This window comes from Elaeis guineensis, chromosome 1 (assembly GCF_000442705.2).
Source record: "Elaeis guineensis isolate ETL-2024a chromosome 1, EG11, whole genome shotgun sequence".
Classification (NCBI taxonomy): Eukaryota; Viridiplantae; Streptophyta; class Magnoliopsida; order Arecales; family Arecaceae; genus Elaeis; species Elaeis guineensis.
Window position 1 is genome coordinate 107,717,625 of NC_025993.2, and position 27,752 is coordinate 107,745,376.

The 27,752-nt window shown below is 35.5% G+C and overlaps 2 protein-coding genes across 3 annotated transcripts; one reads left to right on the plus strand and one right to left on the minus strand.

Annotated features, from left to right (window-relative positions):
• Positions 1–3,224: 3,224 nt before the first annotated feature.
• On the minus strand, positions 3,225–10,813 carry LOC105038373 (thioredoxin M3, chloroplastic). 2 transcript variants are annotated; one of them, XM_019848000.3, is made up of 3 exons: positions 10,515–10,813; positions 3,661–3,747; positions 3,225–3,515 (listed from the first exon to the last, which is right to left on the minus strand). In XM_019848000.3, the coding sequence occupies exons 1-3, from the start codon at positions 10,726–10,728 to the stop codon at positions 3,361–3,363; spliced, it is 456 nt and encodes a 151-aa protein (XP_019703559.1). In that variant the 5' UTR covers positions 10,729–10,813; the 3' UTR covers positions 3,225–3,360. The 2 variants fall into 2 exon arrangements, with proteins under 2 accessions (XP_019703559.1, XP_010912466.1); XM_010914164.4 differs by lacking the exons at positions 3,225–3,515; positions 3,661–3,747 and adding an exon at positions 3,753–4,359 and having other exon boundaries at positions 10,515–10,786.
• An 11,935-nt stretch (positions 10,814–22,748) lies between these two features.
• LOC105038374 (uncharacterized) lies at positions 22,749–24,207 on the plus strand. The gene is made up of 2 exons (XM_010914166.4): positions 22,749–23,477; positions 23,790–24,207. The coding sequence occupies exon 1, from the start codon at positions 22,845–22,847 to the stop codon at positions 23,469–23,471; it is 627 nt and encodes a 208-aa protein (XP_010912468.1). The 5' UTR covers positions 22,749–22,844; the 3' UTR covers positions 23,472–23,477; positions 23,790–24,207.
• The last annotated feature ends 3,545 nt before the right edge of the window (positions 24,208–27,752 follow it).

The window sequence follows — 27,752 nt, forward strand, 5'->3', positions numbered from 1 at the left end:
TTAAACCAACCAATTTTTAATTCAAAAGGACTCAGATGAGGATGTGAGAAAGACTTCTGAGCATAAGAAAAAATCACATAAAATACTTCTCATGTGAAGAATAAGAGGGCACAAATAAAGGAGGTGCAAGAAATTTGAATTCGAATTATTTTTCTCATCCAATTAGATTCTTAACCCAACCAAATTAGGTTAACCCAATTGGATCATTAAATCCAATCTAATTAGGTAGCAAATAGTTTTGATCAAATCCTAATTAAATCAAAAATTAATCGAGTTCAAGTTCTGATCATATCAGGAATCGAACACCCTTAGCGATTAGATCATCTCATAGTCTAATCGGGTCAAACTAAATTGAATCCAATTTAATTAGATTCGATCCAAACCTCAATATTCAATCAAATTGAATTGATTAGCAATCTAATTATTAATCAATCCTCTCATAATTCATCAACAATTAACGAATTAATTTATTACAACTTTTGCATAAGGTTAATCATCAATCGAATTGACTGTTTTATCCTAGAACGATTCTTAATCGTTGATCAGCCATATAATCAGTTAGAAATTTTTTTTGAGTGTGGCCCCATAAATTCGAACCTAAGCCGATAGTATAAGAACAATCTTCCTATACCAATCAAAGTGACCATCTAGCAATGATACCCGACGTCCGAATAGGTCGAAAGATTGCAAAGCATCATTCAAGAATCTATTAACATATGATTATTGTATAATTCATCCATTTGATCCAAATGCTCAAGATGACCTAGGGTTTAACTGCCAACCCTGATATGGTCATCCACATTATATTTCAATTTTCAAAATCCATCACATGGATTACCCCGATCAAAGTTTTACTGAATTGAAATACACTGATACATTAACTCCTACATATTCGGAGGGATCAATTCCATCTTGACTCACACACTGACTTGACAAGTATTTGACTATGCCTAGAAATCTTTCATCACTGAATTAAAAATTCAGGTAGTCCGGCACCAAAGTATAGTGAGTTGCTTGCAAGTCACCATGGTGATCTTAGATCGGAGGGACACTTATACCCATATCCTTCGCGAGCTACTCTTGATAGCAGAGTGCTCAGCAATTGATCACATTCAGTGAGATGTACTCCTACGTCTCACTTGCATGCCATGCCAGTGTCTCTACACTCCTTGGTTAAGAGGACAACCAATGTACATGGCACACAATGACCTATACTTGATATAGCTATCATCCTAATAATAGTATATCATTTGTCATGAACTTAAGGTTTAAGGACTAAACGATGTATCCTCCTATATGGAATCAAATAGTCCTAAGAACTTCATCACATAACAGAAGTTCAAAATGAGATATACACAATGATGAGAAAATCAAATAATATTTATTAATTCAATAATTCATATATAATTACAATGATAAGCACAACCATCAACAAGCTGACGATTGGCTTTGGAACACAATTCCCAACATGCCTCTTTCCCTCCGCTACCGTCCTCTCAACGCCCCCTCCCCCCGACCCCGCCACCATCCTCTCAGACCCCCCTCCTCTCCGCCACCGTCTTCTTAGGCCCCTCCTCCCCTCCGCAGTAAGATTTTTTTTTTTCATATAAAACCTCCCCCCCTCCACTCCATCACCGTCCTCTCAGGCCCCCCTCCCCTCCGCCACTGAAGGGCCGGGGGCGGTGCCGAAGACGCGACTGCCAGGGGGCCGGGAGCGGAGCAATCGGAGGTTGGGGGGAGTTGTGGCGTGCGGGGGATGGAGAAGGAATGAAAAAAATAAAAATAAAAATATAATATATTATAATATATAATATATTTTTGTTCTTTTATTTTGAAAAATTGAAAATTTTGTACATGAGATGTGATTTTAATAAATTTGATTTAAAGATATTTTAAAATTTTGATATTAAATTATCAGTAATCTGATTGTCATACCAAACATGTCGATCAAAATTTTTAATAATTTTACTGCAATATTACCTACGTGTACCAAACATAGTAATCAATATTATCAATAATCTATCCATATTGCAGGTAATCCATATTACCACTGTCTGGCAATGTACCAAACGCAACCTAAGACTTATTTCAAGCCTCCCACCTAAGTCTCCCACCTGATTGAACTTTTGTGGATGGAAAAAAATTAATGAAAACGAAAGAAAAGATGGAAAAAAATAAAAGATAGGATCTTTTCTTAGTTTTTTTTTTCGAGTTTATTGATTCTTTTCAAGAGTATAATAGTAAAAGAAGGTTGTAACATTTTTTTTTCTTTTTTTTTTTTTACTTTCAATCAAGAAGGGAAGAAATAATTTTTTTCTTTAAACTTTAAATCAAAAGAAAAGAAATATACTTCCTCTCTCTCTCTTTTTTCCCTCTCCTCTCCTTATTAATATATTTTTTTTTCTTTCCCAAACTCTCAACCAAGGCGTAAGGGTTAATGTATCTATTCATGCATATAGATATTATATGTATGCATCTGCATGAATTAGGTTTGACATTTGGTTTCCATTTAAAAAACAAAAAAGATATTTTTTTTCTTTCCTTTTTCACTTGTGAGGATATATTTGATCAGAAAGAATTATACTATAAAATAAAAATAGGAATAGAAATGAATGACTCACATACCAACTGCTTAATTAGATGAGCCTCATTCCCATTTTAATTCTAGGAGAGAATAAAAATATTTCATTCCTCCAAAACTTAATTCCTCCTCTTTCTTCATATTTAAATTTTATTTCAATTTCAATTAAAATCAAACTCAGAAGATGGCTATTCTAATTTCAATTTTAATTCCGATCAGAAACCAAATGCATTCTAAGTTTTTTATTTTTAACAAAATTATTAAACCATATTTTTACTTTTCATGGTTCAAGGTGTTTTGTCTTACAATATTCAGTACCGTTGCACGTGTACAAAGTTACCAAAGACAATGGAGCATCAGCTAACCAGGAGCCTAAAAGCTTTCAAGGACTCAACGCAGACTCATAATTGCCAGGGTCCTGCATCACCTCTTAAATTTTATCTATTAAAAAACATTCTAGAGGAATGAAGAAAATCTCGTCTGCTTATATAGTTTTCATCCTATTTTGTTACCCCATGAGAAGTTCCCCAAACAAATATCACGGCCTGAAACCTATGAGACCCATCAGCAATCTTCTCAATTAAACCTCACAATATGAATTAACTAATGATCTCAGACAAACAATATTTTATCCTTTCATTTCCACTCAAACCATCTTATGATGTTTTTGACATAAGTAATTTGTTCTCAACATTGGCAAGGCGAATCTTTGCAATACAAATGTGCGGCAAATGAGAAAATGTAGCTGGGAGGCTCTAGGTTGGTCCGCTGACCTGAAGTTAGCCAAATCTTCCTACCGTTCTCGTTAGGATGGAGTCCCCTTCTTGAGATTCACACTTATTCCAAGAGACCAAATATTCCAAGAATACAAATTCTAAGGATCCAAGGAAGTCCATCAAGAAGGGCACAACCACTGAAGAAGAGGATGATGAGGCTGCATAAACGTGAAAAGAAAACAAGAAAGAAAATAAAATGCCAATCTCCCTGAGAATTTAACAGATTGCATTCAAGCTGAAAGAAGGCTATAATGCTTACAAACTGGAGGCTTCCCTGTTCCAGCACCTCAATAAGATTCTCACCTGAGAAAAAGCATCCTGACTCCCAAAATGCAGTCTTTGGAAGAGCAACACCATTGACGGCCGATGGGGTTCTTTGATTACAAACTCCTGAATGGAAGCATGAGAAAGAAAACAACTTGGATATGAATTGTGAGATTATTGTATACAATATTTCTCAAGGTATTCAAAAAATAGCCCTGTATTACATTAATTCGTGAAGCACAAGTGAATACATCAACAAACGGTAATCCAATAAATATTTTACAATGCCGTCAATTGAAGTAATACAAGAAAAGTATATAAGAAGCAATCATCCGGTAGAATCCTGCCTCTGACCAATGAGATTTCCAATCCACATTGAACCCAATGATGGAGCTCCACCATCAGAATGGTTGCTTCCCTAGTGAGATAAAGATTTTTCAATGGCTGTTACATAAACAGACATGGGAAGGGTACCAGTCATGCTGTTGAGCATCTCCCCATCCTTGAACAGCAAAACTGTTGGAATTCGGTGGACGTTATGAGAAACTGCAACTTGTGGATAGTCATCCGTGTTTAGCTTATAACATTTGATTCTTCCAGCATAATCCCGTGCTATTTCATCAATCACACGGTGGACCATCCTGCAAGGTCCACACCATGACGCCCAAAACTCCACAAGAACAGGTATATCACTGGCCAGAACATGATCATTCCAGGCACATGCAGTGATGGCCTCAGCTGTGGAAAAATCAATAGGACATCTCTTATAGGGAATACGAGATAAAAGGCAATGCTTATTTTGATATTTCAGTAGCTTATTTGATATTTCTTATAGGGAATATATTAAGAAAAAACATTACAGCTCTAGGTAGTCCTTGTTTGAGACCAAAACTAAAGGTTGAAATGAATGTCAAATAACTGAACTATTAGCTTGGCACTTCACCCAAAAAAAACAAAAAAAAAAAAGGAAAAATGGTAGCTGGACCAAGATATAGGATCACCCAATGGGACCTTGTTTCAAGAAATTTACACACAGCTCTATATTTCATTTTTCTTTTGGTTCATGCTTCTGGAAGAAGATCTTATGCTGTTGCAGATCTCTGTCCAATATTCGGTTCCACCTAATACTGCTCCACTAGCAAATTCAAAATAATTAATTATTGACATATCATCAGGAAGCAATCATGTAATAGTTGCAGAAAATTCACCTCCATTAATTCAAAATCACAAAATTATGGCACAATTTTTTGGTAGTTACTTTACCAAATAAGAACCTTGAACAGCAAAATTTTAATATGTAAATTCACATTATTGGATTACACGAATCCAAAATTGAAATCTCCAACTCCCTACTAAGTAGAAAACCAAACATCATAGAATTACCTAGTCATAAAGACTCAACCTAGCTCACCCATATCCAATGATGCAATATGCCCTAACACTGAAAAAATAACCAGCCAAAAATATATGTGAAAAGTTTGCTGCTGTTATTTCTTGTTGGGGGGAGGGGGGGTGTAGGACCAAGATAGTTGCATTGTCTGTCTGCAGCAAATGATACTAATGGTTCTTGATACCAGACTACTTAATAACATAATACAATCAGAAGACAGGGCCTCAATTTAGCATTTCAGCCAACAAATCAGCCATAATTGGAATTCACATAAGAATTAAGAATTTAAAGTATGAATTTCTGCTTCATTTAGAATCTTTAATACCTGATTCATATTTAATATCATGGAAACTTCTTAAATTCTTATATTTTATCCCTAACTTTGCCTTATTGGAGGTTTGTGCATCACATCATTGTCAGCAGCATAATTCGAAACATAACACCAGCTAAGACAAAACAAAACAAGAGATACCAAGGCACAAGGATTAATTTCTATTGACCTAAAGAATGATTTTGATAATTACACACCATTGGAGTATAAAAAGGAACTAATGTCTTTGAAGCTTGGTTGAGAATATTTTTGTAGGAAGCTAACACTTTTGGTAAGCTTTGAAGTCACTTGGGATAGTTTTGAACTTTAAAAATAAAGTTTGGAGATGGATTTACTGAGAAAAGCCAACTTGAGAACTACGAGTTGACTCCTACTTTGGACGAGTCAACTCTGGCACAAAGAAAGACTGGCATGCTCTACGAGTTGACTTTTGGAACCTGCGAGTCGACTCTCTCAAAAAGATAAAGAATTGATTTCTAGCACACCTTACAAGAGCAAACTCTTGGACTCTGTGAGCCGACTCCTGAACTTCGCAAGTCGACTCTTCATTTTAACGAGCCAACTCTCTCTGGGTAGATAGAAAGATGTTTTTTGGAAGATCTAAAGGCAAGTCGACTCTTGAGCTCTGTGAGTCGACTCTTGACCTTCACGAGTCAATTCTTGAGGTCTATGAGTCGACTCCTGAGCTTCAAATAATCATAACAAACCATTCAGAAGAAGTTGCAAAAACATCCAAAATTTGTTACAACGACTCGATTCCATCTCCAACGGGCAAAATTGGCTAGTTTTCAATTCAAACATATTAAAAGCTAGGGGATTGTTTGAAAATGGAGAAGAACCCAAGTAAATAGTAGACAAAGCCTATCCAAAGAAAAAGAAGCCTATTTTCTTGCATTGAGTGCATTCAAGTGTGTTCTTCAACTCTACATTCAAAAGTTCTTGGATTTTCTGAAGGCAATCAAGAAGAAAAGTGTGTGCATGGAGTGCAAAGCATCCAAGTATTCTTCAAACAAGCATCAATGACTTCCATCAGCTCATTAAGGAGCTTTTGTGTTGTAAAATTTCTGTTTCCTGAAATTTGCTATAGCAAATCTTAGAGGGCCTGAAACTTGGAAAATAGATTTAATCCAAACTTGGGAATTGAATGGTGAACCTAGAGAAAGACTTATAAAGGTTGTGATCGGTGAACCCAAAAAATCAATTAGGTTTGATTGTGAGTCCGACTAAAACAATTGCATTGTAATCAGGGAATTATAGTGAAAATTCCAAATGAAGCTTGGAGAGTGGATATAGATGCTTGGAGTGCACCGAACCACTATAAAAATCCTTTGTATTTGTGTGTGTGCTTTCTTGCCTTTGATTACATTCCTTTACTAGCTTGCATTCACAGCATTTCACTTAATTTGATTAAAAAATCTGCACATATCTGTTTAAATTTTTGAAAATCCAATTCACCCCCATCCCTCTTGGGTTGTCTAGTTGGGCAATGATTTTTTTAAAGGAAAAAATATAAAAGCTTGATATTTCACCACATTATCTAAACATCTCAAAACCCATCACAGACATGACTATTCCCTAAAATGTAAAATTACAAAATAACCAACATAACCTCTAGGCCCTCTATTAGCTTAGAAAATTTGAGATTGAGGCGTGAGTTGATAGTGATATGTCATTAAGTAGCAAAGTGGTTAATCAAGCATGCGGACAACTAAAGCAACTTTGATATCACAAACTAGATGCAAGACTTTACAAAACCAATGCGCTTTTTGAATTTTGAAATGCTTATTTCAGAAACTTCTAATGGATGCAAACATCAGTCAATTCATGTGAAAGTTACAAAGTAAATAAAACAAAACCTGTTTCGCAAGCATGTAGAGTGTGCAACAGTAAATGATCAAACCAATAATCAAATTATGTATGGGAATGCAACCAAACATACTATCACAAGTTTCAGATGGTCTGAAGCTTGGGAAATAGGCTTAATCCAAATTAGAAAATTGAATTATGAGCCTAAGGAAAGGCTTGTAAAAGTTGTGGTCGATGATCCCGGAAAACCAACTAGATTTAGCTAAAACAATCGCACTGTAATCAGAAAATTATCGTGAAAATTCTAAGTGGAGCTTGGAGAGTGGACGTAGGTACTTAGAGTATACTGAACGACTATAAAAATCCTTTGTGTTTGTGTGTGCATGCCTTCTTATCTCTGATTACATTCCTTTACTAGCTTGAATTCACAGTATTTCACTTAATTTGTTTCAAAAATCTGTATACATCTATTTAAATTTTTGAAACCCAATTCAGCCCCTCCCCTCTTGCATTGTCTAGCTGGGCAACAATTTCTTTAAAGAGAAAAATATTAAAAGCTTGACATTTCACTGCATTATCTAAACATCTCAAAACCCATCACAGACATGACTGTTCCTTAAAATCTAAAATTACAAAATAACCAACATAACCTCTAGGCCCTCTATTAGCATAGAAAATTTGAGATTGAGGCATGAGTTGGTAGTGATCTGTCATTAAGTAGCAAAGTGGTTAATCAAGCATGCGGACAACTAAAGCAACTTTGATATCACAAACTAGATGCATGACTTTACAAAACCAATGAGCTTTTTGAATTTTGAAATGCTTATTTCAAAAACTTCTAATGAATGCAAACATCTGTCAAGTCACGTGAAAGTTACAAGGTAAATAAAACAAAACCTGTTTTGCAAGCATGTAGAGCGTGCAATGGTGACTGATTACACCAATAATCAAATTATGTATGGGTATGCAACCAAACATACTATCACAAACATATTGTTCATGTAATACATGCTTAAGGGCGAAGATTGATAATAAGTTTCTGCTAAGTTTAGAAAATTAATAACCTAAATATCAAGTTAACAAAATTAAGTTGTAAGTTGGAGTTTCCCATACCCTCATAACCTCATTTGTCAACTGACAAAAGAGACTTTGGATGACATTGTCATTGAGGAATTATCTTGCAGCCAAACCAAGCAATATGCCATAGTTTACAGCATGGTAAAGATCCTAGAGGAATATTGATTGCTTAATCCTTGAAAACTTTACAGATCATGATGAAGAAACTAGTGGCTCCCCTCTTGCCTTGGTCCATCACTGATTCAGAAGTTAATTTAACATAAAGTGGAAAAAGAAAAGGATAAATACAGGACAACCAATCGTGCTTCTTTTATGAGGTCACATAAATAGACATGTATGGATGAACTTACACCAATTGAAAGGCAAATGACCTTTTCAGAGAAACATTTACATAATCAATTTATTCCTAATCACTCTAAATTACTGGGATAATTTTAGAACCAAAGCAAGACAATTATAATTCTAGAAAATCTCTGTTGAACATAAAATTGTGAGTTGCAGCAACTACGATGCCATTGCCGACTATGTAGTAGATTTGACCCAAATACAGAATCGCTACACATATGCTGCGCCAAAGCATCAAATATCACAGGCCTACCAACTTGTTTTTTGGAACATGCGGCCATTATCTCTGTAAGTCAGAATAGCTTCGCCTTCAAAGTTTGTTGGCCCTTGATCAAGATTATGCCTTTGAAACTTCTACCCCCTTTCACCTTCTTTGAATGTCTTCCCTCTGATCATGCATAATAACTTTATTCTAACTCTTCAACTCCTCTTTAAAATCTTCATCTTGGCTAGGTGAACGTTTTTAAGAAACTTCATCCCTCTCTCCATGCAAAATGTGGCAAATTTTGAGAAATAACCCATATTGTCATGCAAACATGACTTTTTACTCTGCAAAAAATTAAACCTAAAAAGAGATAATGCATTTTAACCTACAGCTTCTTAAGCTTAAGGACTCATTTGGTTTGTGGGAAAAACTTTTCTTCCTAGGAAATAACTTTCTCGGACTAGGATTTTGGTATGTTTGGTTGACCATGAAAATGTGACTTATTATAAAGTAGCTTATCTTTGGATAAGCATCTATTTTTCTGAAAAAACTGTGTAAAATACCTATTATACTCTTAGTAGATATAAAACCATACATTTTTACTCATAAACTTTATATAAATATAAATATTATATTTATATTAATATAAATATAACATTAATATATTATAATATAACATTAGACCATAATAATTTATTGTGTTAATATAATACTAATATATTAATATTATATTAATATAATATGAATATTTTAATATAATAAATTTATTAATATAGATATAAATATAATATTATATTAATATTAATAAAAATATTATATTAATATAAATATCAAAATATAATAAATATTAATATTATATTTATATAAATATTAGGATAATATTAATATAATATTATATTACTATACAGTATTTCATCCTAACTATCTATTGATATTTTACTAAATTTTAACTATGGATCTTAAAAGAATATCTTAGGAAAGAAAAAAATACCACCTCTTTTCATGTCATGAAAAATGCCAAAACCCACTTCTCCCATGGGTTTCACTTCTCATTAAACGTGGGAAGTGACTTTCCATGGAAAGTATTTTTTTCACTCTCTCTCCTCTTAAAATTCCAATCAAATAAAAGGCTCTTTCTCCACTTTCCAGGAAGTACCTCTCCCCCCTCCACTTCCCATCAACCAAACGAGTCCTAAATGCAATATCACAAAAATATGCAATATCAAGACTTCTTAAGCATATATCCATTGCATGTCTCAACCCCAAGATGCTCACCTTGCTCACTATCAAAGAAAGATGCATTTTTTTCTTGAGTATTTGAGTATATATTTGAATAGTTCATCTAATGCTTCACATGTTTCCAACTCACTACAGTCAATTTTGTTTATATATCGTCGCCAAACTGACCTATTCTGCCTTTGTATTTTATTTTGATCTCCATTTTTTCTCATTTCCCTTCTCCATTTTTTTTCTCGGAAACCCACAAGTCACTTAAACAATTTCACAGCATCACTCCAAATGCAAGACAGAAGCTATGCTCGACAGAATCGAAATTGAAACCGACGAACAAGAAAGAAATTGATTAAACAACAAAGACAAAGAACACGTAAGAAGAATCAAAACCAATACCCAGAAACCCTAATCACGACAGCAAGGAAGTCAAGAAAAGACACCATCGAAGCATCTCGTTTTCATATCATCTAAAAGCCTATTTTTATTACGGTTTCGAGGGATCTTACGGGCGTCGTAGAAGAGGCAGAAGATCTTCCCGCTGATCGCGCTCGGCCTCCTCCTCCGCCTTCTCTTCGTCATGGAGATGGCCGAAAGCGCCGAGGGGTTTCGAACCCTCTGGATAAGGCCCTCTTCTCTAAAGGGCGAGACGGGGGCTATGGGATCCTTCGCCATGGGAGAGGCGCACGATAAACAGAGCGGTGCACGATAAGCAACAGCCATGGAGGTGGGGTTGGGTGTGTGGGGGAGGAGGAGGGGAAGGGAGAGGGAGAAAGGAATGAGGACGGTGGGCGTGATGCAAATTGTTCTTGCGGATTAGTTTTAATATAGTGACGCTATCGGTAGGAACAACAGGATGGAATAAATTCGGTAATTCTATATGATTTCTGATGGGGTTATTGGGCAAGGGACTGGTTAGTTAAAGAAGATTTTGGGAATGTCGATAGCGAATGCGTGCGGAAAATTGGGGAGCGGGGGGGTCTACCTCCAGAGGGCCTGGCACATAGCGCAATGGGACCATCAATCAGAGACGTCCAAACTTTAGATTATCCCCATCCAAGGGTTGAAATTTCTCAGAATATTTTTTGATGAATAGTCGGAGAGGATGGAACTGGAAGGAGAATTGGATTTGGTCATAAAACACTAGATTTTTCAAAAAAAAAATTATATAATATCATATAATAGAAGAAAAAAATATTGATATTGCAAAATAATAAAAGATTAAAGACATGTCCCTGATGCTTTGGGCTTTGTAAACCTTGCGAATCCCACGTATAAATGCATTTCAGTTTCATTTCAAGCCGGAAAACTTAAGCTTTGTAGAAACTAATTGCAGAACAACATTCACATAGGTAACTTATTTACACTATATCTTGGCTGATGCTTGGAGTACCCAAATATGTCACAGCAAACAATTGAACAAGTGCCATGTCGCCTAATTAAAGATAGGTCGAATTAAAGAGAATTTAGAGGATCGGCCGAGAGCATGGATTGAGTATGGATGCTTAAATATTAGGTAATAATAATAGAAAATACTGGCCTGGTTAGTTTAAAACCAGTTATTTATCAGACAATATTAGATGGAAGCTTGAGAGAAGATTCAAAAGTTAAATTTAATATTAATACTCGGTAGAGAAGAAACAAGATATGGCAGTAACCAATTGAGATGCATCAAAGTGAAAGAAAATAAGGATCTATGTGGTATTAAAAGGTATATGAATATGAAATTATAAGAAAAGAAAATAAGGATCTATGAATTGGAATTTCTTAATAATGGCATGTCCACATAATTATCTACCTAACTATTGACATGTTTCCTTTTCCATCCCATCTCAGTTGAATTATCAACAGTAAATATCCTTCAAAGGACGTCTCGTCTCATGGGGGTAGGTCTCATATGAATAAGTTAAAATCCGTTAGTTTTGAAGAAAAATTAAAAACTCAAAACTTCCTCCAATTATTTTCAACCAAATCTCCAACTTTCATAAAGTTTAGTATCATATTACAAAAAAAATTATTTTGAAGATCCTTCTCTTAGGTCTGTGAATACGTGCGCGTGGCTTGGCCTGGCTCAGCTTGCACGCATACAATCACACCACGCCTGCATCATGGCGGACCTACATTTTACCTCTCTTATGTTTATTTTTTTTATGTTATCATATTAAAATTATTTTTTGTTGGATTTTCGAACATTATGTTTTGCTCGTTGAGATTGGTTAATCTATTTTTTTTATCCGTTAAGCATGGTTTGCTATGTGATTAGAGATTTTTAAAGTTGGACTAGCCCAAACGACTAGTCCATGGGCTTATAAAATGGGTATGTGATGGAGAGATTTCCACGAAGAAAAATACTTGCTCTTCCCCTCTCTTCTGATCTAATTTCATTTTGTTCTCCACCAGTATTTTTTTCTTCCAAAATTTTTTTTGATCCTTTGATCTTTTATTTGTTGGGTTAAAACTCTATCATCCTCTCCATGGTTATGCCCGCAGGAGAGATCTCCCATTGTATCTTAGGACAGATTTCTCGAGTCTGATCCTGCACGAGGGTCGGAAATCGTCTTAAGACAATGCATTGCATGCTTCTGATCTATAAGTTTAGTTTAATTTAATATTAATTTTATATTTATATTAGATTGATTTAATATTAATATTTATTTGTTAGTTTAATTAGATTGCAATCGGCTCTTGGGGGAAACAATATTTTTCAACATTCTAAGGCGATGCCCATTCCGATTGTAATTTAATTGCTAACAGTCTATCAAATTTCTTGATATAATAATTATTTTATCTTATATATCAGTTCTATTAGTGATAGTGTAATATTTATTTCATCTTAAATTTCTCATATGGGTATAATAAGTTTGAGTTAGTAATAGTGTATGTCCGGTGTTTATTTTTCTACTAATGGCCTATTGAAAATTTAGTTTTTTATTAACAAAATTTAAATTTCTATTTATTAGTTCTGTTCTGCTTTAGAATTTATTTCTTAATATCAGTAGAAAATAATAAAATTCTACAGTGATATGGAATCACTAAAATATTTCGATATATATTTTTTATAGCTCTTTTCTCTTATAGTTTTGTTCCTTAGTTTTCTTTTAAAATTTTTTCCTATGGGTTCTGAAGATTCATCTACTCTCAAACTTGATAGATTTAGAAAAGATTTTCTTAGGCGGTAAGAATAATTAGAAGCCTGGTTGATATCTTTCGATTTACTATCTGCTCTAAAAAATTACTATCATTTAAATTATTCTCCTTTTGCACAGATTCTAAATCCTCTGAAGAAATAGATTATCACCGTAGGTTTAGAATTCTAAGTTGCCTATCTGATGAACTATATAAAATTTATAAAAAACATAAGATCTCTAAAGATCTTTGGTAAGCTTTAGAAGAAACCTATATCTGCGATAATGAGGGGGCTATAAGGTTCACCATTTCTGACTTTCATAATTTTAAAATGGTGGATAATATATCTATCAATGATCAAATTTATCAATTCCAAAATTTAATCCAAGAGATTCATAGAGGGGATCTAATCTGGATGAAAACTATCATATATCATGCTAGATAGACAAAGCATCCACTCTCTTAGTCTCAATTTGTTCGTGACCTTAGAAGATCACAGTCTTCTCTCAACCTTAGATCTATTCTTCAATCTATTAGGATAAAAGATCAATTTAGAATTAAAAAAAATTAGAAAAATTAAAAAAATTAATTTAAAACTAAGGTTAATCTAACTGAATCTCAAAACCCAAGTCAATTCTATAAGTCAAATTTAAAAAGGTTAAAACCCAAATTTCAAAGCTAAAGGAAAGAATTTTAAAAGAAAGGATAAAGCTAGGTTTCAAAATCAAAAGTTTAGATCTAATAATCAATTCCAAAAACCTAAGGAATAAGATGCTGAGAGGTTCTGCTTTGTCCATGGTCGAGACAACCATCTTACATCCCAATATTTCTACAGGAAAAAGCAGAAGGTTATCTATAAAAAGAAGAATAGGAAGAATCAAAATCAAACTAAATCTTGGGTCAACATGATAGAAGGAGAACCATCTTCTTTTAGATTAGTCTCTTTTACTTCATCTGTCAATCTGATCTACTTAGATTTAGAGTGGTGGTTAGACATCGGAGTCAACATCTATGTCTGGTCTCATAAGTCTTATTTTTTATCATATCATAGATCAAATGGAGAAAGTGTAACTATGGGTGATGGGATAACTATCAAAGTTCTTGACAATGGAATAGTTAACCTGAAGTCTACTTCAAAAAAAAATTTAACTCTTCGAAATGTGCAGCATGTACTTGCCATAAGAAAAAATTTGTTAAGTGGTTCTCTATTTGTTCAATTAGGTTTTAAAATTATTTTAGAGTCCAATGAAGTTATAATTTCTAAGAGAGATGTATATGTTGGAAAGGGCTTTGTGTCTGAAGGGTTGTTCAAGTTAAATATATTCTCTCCTTCCAAAATTAATGAAAATTTAGTTAGTTCTTCTTCAACTCTTGTGTTAAATTTTGAATCTTATGAAACATAGTATGGAAGATTAGGTCATGTCAATCTTAGATCAGTCAATAGAATGTCTTATCTTAACCTGATTCCAAAATTCAATATTGATCAAAATTTAAAATATGAAGTTTGTGTTCAGGCCAAACAACCTAGAAAACCTTTCAAGCCTATAGCTTTTACAGGTACTCAAAGTTTCGAACTTATTTATAGTGATGTCTGTGATTATAATAGATGTCCAACCCATTGTGGTAGTCATTACTTTGTAACTTTTATTGACGACTTCTTCAAGTTCTATTATACCTATCTTTTAAAGACTAAGGATGAAGTCTTAAATAAGTTTAAGGTTTATAAAACAGAAGCTAAAAATCAACTTGAAAAAATAATTAAAATCTTAAGGTCTGATCGAGGAGGTGAATATACTTCAAATGAATTGATCCTATTCTAAGAAGAAAATGGGATAATTTATGAAGTCACTGCTTCCTTTTCTTCTCAATCGAATGGCATGGTTGAGTGAAAGAATTGAGTCTTACCGGACATGGTCAATGCCTTGATTATAAGTTCTGGTATATCTCAAAACTTATGGAGAGGAGCTCTTTTATCAGCCTGCTATATCCTAAATAGAGTTCCATCTAAGGATAGAGAAAAGACACCCTATGAACTTTGGAAGGACTACCTCCAAGGCTTAATTGCTTTCGAATTTGGGGGTGCTTAGCTAAAGTTGAAATTTTTAAATCAAAGAGAGTTAAAATAGGATCTAAAACTATTAATGCTATTTTTATTGGCTACTCTTTAAATAGTAATACCTATAGGTTCCTTGTTGTCAATGTTTGAAATACCTACAATATCAAATAATATCATCATTGAATAAAGAGATGTAATTTTTTTCGAAAATATTTTTTCTTTTAAAATTTAAATTTCTAGATCAACCATTCTCTTCAGATTTACCACCATCATTATCATCTATTCTTACTCCAGTAGAATTAACTTCAGAACCTGAGCTTAGGAGAAGCAAGAGAACTAGGATTGAAAAATACTTTGATGATGACTTATTTATTTTTTTAATAGAAGATACCCTTACTTCTTTTCAAGAAGCCATAAACTCTCTGGATGCTCCATTCTGGAAGGAAGCAATAAGTAGTAAAATCGAATCTATTATTGGAAACAACTACACTTGGATTCTCACTGATTTATCTCCTAGAAACAAATCTTTAAGGTGCAAGTGGATCTTTAAAAAAAAATTAAGAATTGATAGTACAATTAAAAAATACAAGACAAGACTTGTTGCTCAAGGTCTTGGATAAAAAGATGGTATTGACTTCTTTGATACCTATTTGTCTGTAGCTCACATTGCTACCATCCGAGTCCTACTTGTCTTAGCTTCTATAAACTTGTTGTTTATCCAATGGATGTTAAGACTGTCTTTCTACATAAAGATCTTGAAGAAGAGATTTGCATGTAGCAACCTAAAGAATTTTCTATGCGAGATCAGGGGCATAAAGTTTGTAGACTTATTCGATCTCTCTATATAGGTTGAAGCAAGCTCCTAGGCAATGGCATGAAAAGTTTGATCAAATAATCTTTTTCTATGGATTTCAAATCAATGAATCAGATAATTATCTTAAGTATAAATAATTTGATGATCGATTCATTCTTCTTTATCTCTATATTGATAGTATTTTAATTTTTGCTCATGATATTGACTTAATCAATGACATCAAGAACTTTCTATCAAACCATTTTGATATGAAAGATTTAAGAAAAGCTGATATAATTCTTGATATAAAGATCATTCGTACTTCTGATTCAATCTATCTATTCCAATATTCTCACTATACTCAAATAGTTATTAATAAATTTGAATATTCTGATTATACTTTTGTATTTACTATCCATCTATCCATCTCTTAAAGAATATAGAAAAATCTGTGAACCAAAAAAAATATGCTCTAATTATTGGTTCATTAATATATCCATCTAATCGGATTAGACCTGAATTTGCTTATGCTATTTCTAGACTCCGTAGATATACTAGTAATCCTAACTTAGTTCATTGGACTGCTTTAGAGAGTATTCCGATATCTTAAAGATACTAGAAATTATTTCTTACATTTTGTAGGTTATCTAGATGTACTTGAGAGTTATAGCGATTCAAATTAGATTTCTGACATATTAGATGTTAAACCAACTTTTTGCAATGAGTTTCTTCTAAAAGAAAGTATTTTTTCTTGACAATCTTTCAAACAAACTATCTTAGCTAGAAGAACTATGTAAGTTAAACTTGTTGCCCTTAATTTCACTTGTTCTGAAGTTGAATGGCTAAAAGAACTTCTATCTGAGATTTCTTTAGCATCTTCTCCGATTCCTCCAATATCAGTTTATTGTGATTCAAAAGCTGTAATAGATTTTTGTAAAAAAAAAACTTGTGAATACTTAAATAAACAGACATATTAAACTAAGAAGTCTGTAAAAAGAAAAGAAAAATTTTAAATAATTTCTTTGAATCATGTTACAACTAACCTTAATCTAGCAGATTACCTTACAAAAGACTTAAATAGAACTAAGATCCTAGAGTCATCGAGGGAGATGGGGCTTAGCTTATAAAGAACCTTCCAGCAATAGAAATCCAACCTTTGTGATAAAAGATCTCTTGAAGGAGATTCAATATGATAATAACAAACTAATTGATTGGTCAGAGAGCATATATGACTTATTTCATATAGGAGTCATAGATTCCAGCCTATTTCTATGGTGATTAGTGCTCCTATAGAGCGGTTAGGAAGAGTTTATCTCTGAATGAGATTCAAGAGATATCCTCGAGATGTGACACTGCACATATTCTTGGAGAGGCTCATCTATGTGGAAGTATCCATACTTGGCCATGGCTAAAGATATAAGCAATCTTTTGAAACTCTCATGAAATAATCAAAATACCTACACACAGCCATTAATGTGCAAATCTGTGACATGAGCTTTTATATTGTATGTGTAATAATAGAAATTCGAGTCAAAAGAATGTAGTTCAAGATCCAGTTCACTCCACTTTCTTTAGGTTGATACTATTAACATTAAATAAAGTTAAATCATAAAAGATACTTCACCTATTGCACAATATTAATACCCAGTGAAAAATTATTAATTATTTCAAAAATTTTGAGTTTTGAGGGAGATTGTTGGTTTTGGAGGAAAATTGAAAACTTAAAATTCTCTTCAACTATTTTCAACCAAACCTCTAGCTTTCATGAAGTTTAGTCTTATATTGGAAAAAAAAATATGAAAAGGGTTTATTTTGAAGACCCTTGTTTTGGGCCTATAAACATGTGCGCGCGGCTTGACCTGGCTTGACTCGTGCAATTGCATCCGCATCTGTGGCATGACGGAGCCTACATTTTATCTCTCTTATATTTATTTTTTTTATTTTATCATATTAAAATTATTTTCTGTTGGATTTTCGAACATTATATTTTGCCCCTTTTTTTTCTACCCATTGAGATTGGTTAATCTATTTTTTCCATCCATTAAGCATAGTTTGTTATGTGGTTAGAGTTTTTTAACGTTGGACTGGCCCAAATGGCTAATCCTTAGGCTTATAAAATGGGCCTGTGATGGAGGGGTTTCTACAAAAAAAAATACTCACTCCTCCACTCTCTTCTGATCTCATTTTTTTTTGTTCTCCATCAGTATTTTCTTCTTCCAAAATTTTGCTTGATTCTTTGATCTTTTCTCGAGTCTGATCCTGCATGAGGATCAAAAATCACCTTAAGACAGTATATTGCACATCTCCAATTTGTAAGTTTTAGTTTGATTTAATATTAATTTAATATTTATATTAAATTGATTTAATATTATATTTGTTTGTTAGTTTAATTAGATTGCAATCAGTTCTTATGAAAAATAATATTTTTCAATAAAATCTTCCTTAACTTACAACCAATGTGGACCTAATGATGCTCTCCCTCCTACACTATCACGATATAAAAGTTTTCTGCATTGATTTTATCATGGACTTCTTAACCCGCTTCACTTCTTAGAGTGAGGCATGTATAAAATAAAAGAAAATTTCTACTTATATATTTTTGCACTAAAAAGGTAAGGCTCGTTGGGGACAATCTAGGGCTGACAAAATATGATCCGACCTGCCAATCTGATCCGTATTTGATCCACCATAAATAGGTTTGGATTTAGGCTAAATGAATTTGGGTCATAAATGGCTAGACCTATTTAACCCATTTAATAATTAAATCGGATTTGAATTTTAGATATCTGACCTGTTTAACCCATTTAATATTCAGATCGGATTAAATCAGATAATCTATTTAACCTGTTTAACCTATTTCTGATCCATTTAATCCAATCTGTTTAATCTGTTTAACCTATTTAAAGTCTGTTTAACCTGTTTCTGACCCATTTAATCCGATCTGTTTAACCCATTTAATCTAATTTGATGTATTTAATAAATGAATTAAACGAATCGAGTCGGATTATCTGTTTAATAAATAAATCGAGTTCTGATTTGAATTTTTGACTTGTTTAATAAACAGGTCAGATTTGGATTGACGATTTCTGACCGGATCAATACGTATTTATCTGATCCATTTATGATCCGATCCGATCCGATTGCCACTCTTAGGATAATCCATCGGGTGCAGGATAAGGAGGAGAAGAGAGCATAGAATTCGGCAATAACAAGAGAAGAAGAAATCTCTCAAAAAAAAAAAAAAAAAAAAAAAAGAGAAGATGAAAGGAGTTGTAGGCGCATGATTAACAAAAAAGACTCTTCATTTTTTTTTTTTTTCCTAATCCAGTGGATGTTGGGGCCTTTGATCCATTGCCTTCTCCCTCCATACTCTCGTTGCCTCCTCTTCCTACTAATAATGATGTGCCATGGTACCACAGGAATCTCAGAGGCCAATGTGCAGTGCATGACCACTATCATAGCACATAAGGTCCATGCACACCAATGATGACTCCAAAGAAATCATTCCCACAACCAAGCCCCTGATTGTGTCTGTAGAATATTTCAGGTAAATTATTCTCATCGCAATGCTTGGTTCACACCCGAACCGAGTACACAAGGGTTCCCAATGCAAATGAGAGAAGGATAGTCATGGTATCCACTTTGAGAGGTGTCACATGAAAGATAGTGATTAGAATGCTTTGAAAAATGTGCACGACAATGCAAAGATGATCATGATCCAACGGCTGACATTGTGAGAAAAAGATCAATAATTCTTCCGCGCAAAGATACAACTCGAATCCTGATCACGACAGCAGAAGCATAGACCCTCCTCCTGTCCACACCCAAATCGAGTACATAAGAGTTTCCAATGCAAACGAGGGAAGGATGGACATGGGGTTCGGTTTGTTCCTTTCGTGCAAAAAAAATGATTCCCTTTCTTTCACGGTGACGCAATATTGGCTTTGAGATCTATACAAGCAAGTGGAAATAGTAATTGATGTGATTTGAAATATGTGCAAAGCACGATTCAATGGTTGATATTATGAAAAAAAAAGATCGATCATTCTTTTGCACGAACACGATAGCCTAAACATAGACCTTTCCCTCCGTACCCACCCTGCCACATGTCATATACCTCTACAACAATGGTCGAAAGATGCTCAAGCAACCAGGAAAGCCAATTTGGATTCCACTACCAATGATGGAACATCTCACCTGAACACACCAAACTAAACCATGTCGGTAAATGATATGGAAGAAACCATACTTCGCCTGGCCAAATCTTACCCCTCTACACATGGTCCAGCCGAAAATTTTATTAAAAATGTTAGGCCATTCAACAAGGGCACTGAATTATTATTAGTGCAAAATAGATTGCACTTTTGGTCAATTTCCATTGAGAGCAGGTTCTGGTGAGACGTTTCTTATTTATCCAGTAGTAGTTTGTAGTTTGTTGATTGTTCCGCATAAAAGTTGGGTTGGGAACCCATTAAATCACTCTCATAGTACACTTTTTTGGTTTCCTGATAGAAGAGATGTTCTAATGAAAGACAGAACATAGGTAGTGTGTTACAATGGGAACGGATTTTTTTCAGCACTGTATCTCTCATTCAGGAATTCATGGGCACTTTCAACAAAATGAACTTTTGATACACTGTATCTCTCATCCTTTTTTTTTTTGGTAGGAACATATACTTCATTAATAATAGTAAGGTCCTAATACAATCCAAAGCTTAACAATCTGCTGCAAACATAAAACAAAACGCAGCAAAACAGGATAAAATCCATCCTATCTGATCCTTGAGACAGAACCAAGACCAGACAAAGTGGGACATGGTGGTAGTGCTACTCCCTTGTGATGCCTTGTTGCTAACAATCAGGACTGGAAAGCAACCCGTTCCATAGTCTAAAAGTGATTGTAACTTTACCACTCGGAAGACATCTTCTACATGTATTTCTAATCAAAAAGATTCTGTCTGATGGTTATCAATCCATTTCACATTCTCTCTCTTCAGAATAAATGGGTAGATTATATCGAGGAAGCTCCAGTAATGGCATCTCTTATAGTTGGCCCTCAAAATTGTTTACTAAAAGTCAAAGGGCATATGTTTTCTTTTCACTTTAGTAGGAATACGTTTGGTTTGCAGAAAGAGATGGGGGAAAAGTATGGTCAATGAAAAAATTAAAGATCTTATATTTGGATGGAGTTTTTAAAAAGAAAAGATGAGAAAGTTACATCTCCATGGAAATAAGATTTCTAGATTTTATGAAAAAAAAAATTATGTGGAACATGAAAATCCAATTCCCACTGGCTGAAAACTGGGATTTTTTTTTTTTTTTAAATATATCCTTAAGCTTTCAAATAGAATGCGGTAAGATCATGTCCTTTATTAGTAGCATAACAAAAATTTTACATAACTTTCTTCGAAAAATAAATGCTCAATTAAACATAAATCATTCTGAAATGTATTATTTTTTGTGGCCAATCAAGCATACAAAAATTATTTTTTTAGACATCATATATTCAGCTTTTCAGAAAAAAAAATATTTCAGTAAGATAAAATTCTACTCACGGCCCGGTGGGTTACGAAATTTCGTTGTGGTTAGGTGTTGCTTTGTAACTTTTTTTGTCTTTTTATCAATGTGGCCATCGCAGCATGAACCTCCAATCCAAATGTAGCAAGATCTCAGGTTTTTGTGTCTCTGCATTCCCTGAAAGAACAATTTTATGAGAGATCTTGAATTTTTGCTGATGGACACATCGAACTCATCCACAAGTAGGATCTATGCATATCCACTACTTTTATTTGAGCGTTGGCATCCATCAATATCATCTTATCCATTACAGCTGTACCAAAAAAACACAAAATATGTGTCTTGATGTTAATGGCTTATCATGGGGCCAAATAAGCTTGTAGCCATAAACATATATTTGCATTGGTCTGTGATTGCAGGACTTTGATGATGCAGTTGTAGTTCCACACGAGGGCCGAAGAAAATACTTTTAACGTTTGTGTTCCAGTCTTTACCACTAGTCTGGACATAGCCCATCTTGGGTCTCATGCTCCTATGATGCAGCAAAATTGCATTACTTGTGGTCAAAATTTAATCAGCCATACAATCTCCAAGGGAAATTACTTGTCCACCCATAGGTGTACTTGTTTTTCTTGCCCTCATCCACCAAAATGGAAGTCCAACCTAGGGTTGTGAATGTGAGATACCTATATCCAACCACCAAGAATTCATTCCAACTTATGCTTCTATGCTTTCTCTAAAAATTATGGACAGCGATCAAATTGGATCAGATATACGATGTATAAAAAATTTATCCTTCCGAACTCAACATATTTATTAAATGAGTCATCCAAGTCCAATCTGATTATTTTATTAAATAGATAATTTAATCTGATTTAATAAATTAAATAAGTCAAATGGTTAATCAGATATGTGGTGATGCCCAAAGCCAGATTCAGTTGTTCCCAACGAGATAATGCCACTCTATGGTTAACACCACAAATTTACAATATAAGAGTGGCTTTAAATTGTCCTCCGTGGTATATTAATTACAAGGAGGCTCCACGCTTTGCGCCCAATGAGGTGGCAGTTATAACTGTACACGTGGGGAGCTCACGGTCTTTTCGATTACTTATTCTCCAAGGCCGTACCCGCTCTTGATTCGTTCCTTAACTTATAAGGCCAAATCTCAGCCGTCCAATCCCTAAAATCATCGTCCCATTGGAATAATCTCATCCCCCGTTTCAAATTCCACGCAACCATAAAGGGGACAAAGAGAGGGGGGCAAAAACTGGAACTCGGAAGTCTCCCATCCCCGAAGTCTTTCTCCGCCGCCGCTCGATCTAGGGTTAGGGTTTTTGGGTGGGGATGGCGCAGGAGAGGCGGGAGACGGGGACGGTGAAGTGGTTCAACGGGGTGAAGGGCTTCGGCTTCATCGCCCCCGACGCCGGCGGCGAGGACCTCTTCGTCCATCAGACCTCCATCCGCTCCGACGGTTTCCGCACCCTCGCTGAAGGCGACGCCGTCGAGTTCGTCGTCGAGCACGGCGACGACGGTCGCTCCAAGGCCGTCGACGTCACAGGCCCTCGCGGATCCGCCATCTCCTCCTACGGTGGAGGCGGAGGGAGGGAATACTCTGGCGGCAGAGGCAGGGGAATCGGAGGATACGGCGGAGGGTATGGTGGGGGTTATGGAAGCGGTGGCGGCAGTGGTGGGTACGGGAGAGGTTGGAGGAGTGGGGGGAGAGGCGGGAGGATGGGCGGCGGTGGAGGATATGGCGGCGGGTATAGCGGTGGTAGCTTTGGTGGTGGTGGGCCGTGCTATAACTGTGGGAGGACTGGGCACTTGGCTAGGGACTGTAACCAGGGAGGAGGGGCCGGCGGCTATGGCGGCGGTGGAGGGAGGTACGGTGGCTATGGAGTCGGCGGCGGGGGGGGTTGCTACAACTGTGGAGAGCATGGTCATTTTGCGCGGGAGTGCCCTAACGGCACATGAAGTGAAGTAATTGTATTGAGTGCTTTCCTATGTGATAGTATCATGGATTGGATCTCCTATCACTTTAGTTTTCCCTTTTCTTTAGTTGATTTTTGATCTTGTGGTATCTGCTTACAGAAATATAGGTTTTATTTTTTTTTCCAGGTTTTATATTTTGGGGATTTATGAACATGTTTAATATGGAATTAATGAAGTTTTTTGCTATGTAGGAATGTTCGATTTAAACTTCTTCGTTTATTATGAGATCTGCAGTAATCTTCGGTTGTCTTTTCTGTTTTGTGTATTGTGTTATGTGAATGGAACATGTTTCTTTTGTAGGATTGGAGAAGCTGGCAGATTAAAATGGCTTGTTATTTGTGTCAAAATTACTCTAAGGTGCAAGCCTTCTCCTGTCAATTTTGGTGAAGGTTCCATCTACTTTTCTTGGTTTGAAGTTTATTAAGAATCTTGTGCCGCCCACTTATCACATCATGTGACACAAAGTAGTGAGGTGTTTAATTTATAAAGATTCTGACGTTTGCCATGGTCATGACCAATGAAAGAGTATTTAGTGGCATCTGTGGTGTCATGGAAGATCATCATCACCTTGATAGTATAACTTGCTTGTGAATTGTGATTAACAGCTGTAGATGAAAGGATGTATGAAGTATTTATTCTTCACTTCTTACAGTAATGTTCTACCAGGATTGGCTGTTCTTATCTGAAAAAGATTGGCATCTGTTGTTTCTCCATGAAATGTTCAATATCTTCACTGCTGTGATGTGTTCTTTGATCAAATGAATCACAGATTGACAGGCTTGCATTTGAATGCTCTGGAAATACCAGGCACAAAGTTGATCTGTTTTCAGGGATTCATGGGTTCTCACCAAGGTCACAAAATAGTCGTATGGCTTCCAACGTGTGTCTGTGGATAAGGACAATGAGGGTAACACTTTTCTGTGTGTATGGACTGATTTGTCTTCTACATATGTTTCCTTTATCCATTTAAGTTGGTCAAGTGCTTGCAAACTCCTAAATATTGCTTCTCTCCAGCTTGAGGCTGTCATATCATTATTATTGTCCTGAGTCTATTTTTATTGGTTGCTGAGTAATTATGTTGTGGAGATTGTTGAAGTCTTGGAATAACTTTGAACCTTGACTGACTGCTCATTTTAAGTTTAAATTCTTTCCTGTATGACACTATCTTCCTTGAGAATACTGAGGTACATCGTCCATCAGACTCAAACCTTACCATCTTATAATTGTCATAGACAAATTGTCATTTGATATTAATGTTAGTAACTGGGTGATGCCTATTTGCAAGTCTATGTGCTCTTTATTTGAGTCTGGACCTTGAGTTATTTTAGGGGCATCGCAATCTCGAGCCTTTTTATGCCTAGCTCTATGATTTGCTGCATGCTGATGTATATTATATGTTTTCTTATGGCAGAAGTAAAAAATGTATGTTTTTGATGCTTCAGATTTTTAGGCTTTCTGTGTATGCTATTTGTATTTAAATATGATGTTGGTCAGGGAGACTTGAGAAAGGATGGAAAGTTGGACTGAAACTACGGAAGGAAATTTTAGATTCTAGAGTTGAAGGTTTACATTATTGCTCTATTACAGTGAAGCCTATAGAATTCATGTGTTGACAAAATATGATAAGCTGAGGCCTTGGAAGAAATGAAAAACTAGAGATTTGCCAAACAAATTTTATGTAAAAAAAAAAAAAAAGAGGAGAAAGCATGCCTGAGTGAATGAGTATGATTCTTGGATATCTGAAGTAACATATAATTGTAAGGTAGTGTATGGTGGACTTGTTTTGGTCAAAGTTAGATAGGCACCTTAATGCTTCTTTAAGAAAATAAAGAGTATTTAAAAAAAAAAAAAAAGACTTATTCAACATAGGATAGAACATGAGACTGGAAAAGACTTGGGTAAGAGCAATGAAGATCTCCATGTAGTAACATGGGCTAGAGGAAAAAGAGAGCATGTTATGACTACATGATTCAAGTATGCCACTTATCTTTGTTCTGATATTTCTGATATTGGTGGAAATTTTTAATTGAAGAGGGACAAAGCAACAGGTGTGAAGTGAGTTATCTTTGAATGCTAGGATCATTCTTAGTCCAGTATCAGCTGCATTAGCAACTATATTATTAATCATATTTCAAACTAAAAAGTCCATATACGCCTTTCTTGCCAATTTTATGAACTGTAACCAGAATGCATTAAGTGAATGATATCTTAATCATTTTAATTATCAAGGTGATGCACAGCAAAGCTGGAAGTCCAAAACGTACTATTCAGACAATTTGTAGTTTTCATTCAAAAATATTACTATTTTATATCTCAAAAAAACTGTTTTTGGGTAGAACAAAACATACTATTCGAAGTGACCTGAATTGTCAAAGTATTTGAAGTTTCAAAAGTAGGAGGAACCATGAGAAGCACTCGCAGTAGGATGACCACAAGCATAACCTACCTGCACAGCCAGTATAACTAGTCATGAGGAGGCCTAGGAAAGACCAGATCCGGTAATTGTGGAAGGAGGGGATGAAGACTGCTGTGGCACCAAAGATGCATGTCCAAGTCCTCTTGTGAAGATTGTCATGTAGTACACATTGCTGCATAAAAGAGTACAAGTGTAAAAATAAAGGGGAAAAGAAAACCAGTAATAGCATATACTCTCTGGGTTAGATCACCTAGCTCATGCAATTAGTTGAACTAATGATCCAAAGAGGAGGAATGTCCATTTGAAAATCAGACCTAAATTCCTTCAGTGCTGCTTCAAAAGCCCATCGAGGACTTCAAACCACCGAGGAGATTTAAAACAAAATAAAATATACAACAAACCAGTCGAAGGTTCCCACGTTGCATGAGGATCGGATGTACGAAAATAATTTTTTTAATATTATTATTTTATTTGTAATTATTCAAATATTATTTGCAGGAATATAATATGTAATATATGAAAATTAAAAATATTGACGTGGGATGGAAAAATAATGTGAAACAACTAATTAACATGGAACTAAATACAAACTTTTGCAACAGTGTAAAATCAAGTAATAGTGAATAAAAAAAAATAATTTCACATCTTATATATGAGGAAAAAGCATCATGCATCTATTAAATGAAAGTTAACATATGTTCTTGGTGAACTACAAATGTTAATAAACAAACAACCTTTGAGTTCACAATGCACACTACATATAACACTAAAGAAATATTCTTTTCAGATGACACAACAAAACTCATTTGAGAAGTTAAGTTGGCAATATTTCAATACTCTTTCACAGAGTACTATTTTATATATATATTATATATATATATATATTATTATATATTATATATATATATATATTATTATATATATTATATATATATAGTCAGAGCAGGATCAGATAATTTTTTAGATAAATTATGTTTGTAGTCCCTGAACTAAATCGGATTTTTTTAAATGGTCCATAAACTACAAAAATCTAAACTTTAGTCCTCTAACTTTCTGAACCATTTTAATATTGCTTTCAAGGTAGATTTCGGCCGTTTTCTCTCATCGAAAGGCTGACGTGGCAATCTTCAATGTTGATGTGGCAAAATCCAATGTTTACGTGGCATTAAAAGTAAAAAAAAAAATTGCTACCTTCTCTCCCTCGTGACCCCCCCCACCCCCACCCTTCTCCACTGCAACCGCCCCCAACCCCGTGCCACCGCACTTCCCTCCCACGACCGCACTGCCGCAGACTGCTATTGCAGCTCCTCTCGACCACCCCCCACCTTGTGCCACCCCCTTCCCTCCTGCAACCCCCTTTTCCTCTCGCGATCGCACCACCGTCTTTCTACGCTGCAGCCATCCCTCTCCACCACAGCCCCCTAGCTTCCCCCCCGGCCCTACCCTGCCATGCCCCCCCCCCGTGTGCCCCCATGATTGAAGATGGAGGCCTAGGGGCTGGCGGTGGGAACCGTGGGTGAGCACAAAGGTGACGGCTTCGGGACTAGAGGCAGCAATGGCGGTGAATGGCACAGCCGACGGCACAAAGGTGGAGGAGGACGACGACCGCGATGCCAACGAAGAGGAAGAAAAGGCCCAAAGCCACTGTTGTGACAACGACTTGGAGGACGAAGGAGAGGACGTGGGCACCACCCTTGGGCTTCACCGACGACTAGTGCGGGTGCATCGTGATGGAGGGGGAAGAACTGATCCTTTGCACTTGGGCGGGGTGGGCGGGGCGGGGTGGGAACTAGCGCACAACCCACCGACACCAGAGAGGGGGCCGGGGTAGGTGGGGTGTGGCCGAA

Bases quoted from the DNA above. Each gene is read 5' to 3' on its own strand.
- LOC105038374 (XM_010914166.4), top strand. From the start codon at position 22,845: ATGGCGCAGGAGAGGCGGGAGACGGGGACGGTGAAGTGGTTCAACGGG.
- LOC105038373 (XM_010914164.4), bottom strand. From the start codon at position 10,728: ATGGCTGTTGCTTATCGTGCACCGCTCTGTTTATCGTGCGCCTCTCCC. The intron at 4,360-10,514 runs GTAAGATCCCTC...ATTTTTCCACAG, and splicing joins CTGCCTCTTCTACGACGCCC to CTGAGGCCATCACTGCATGT.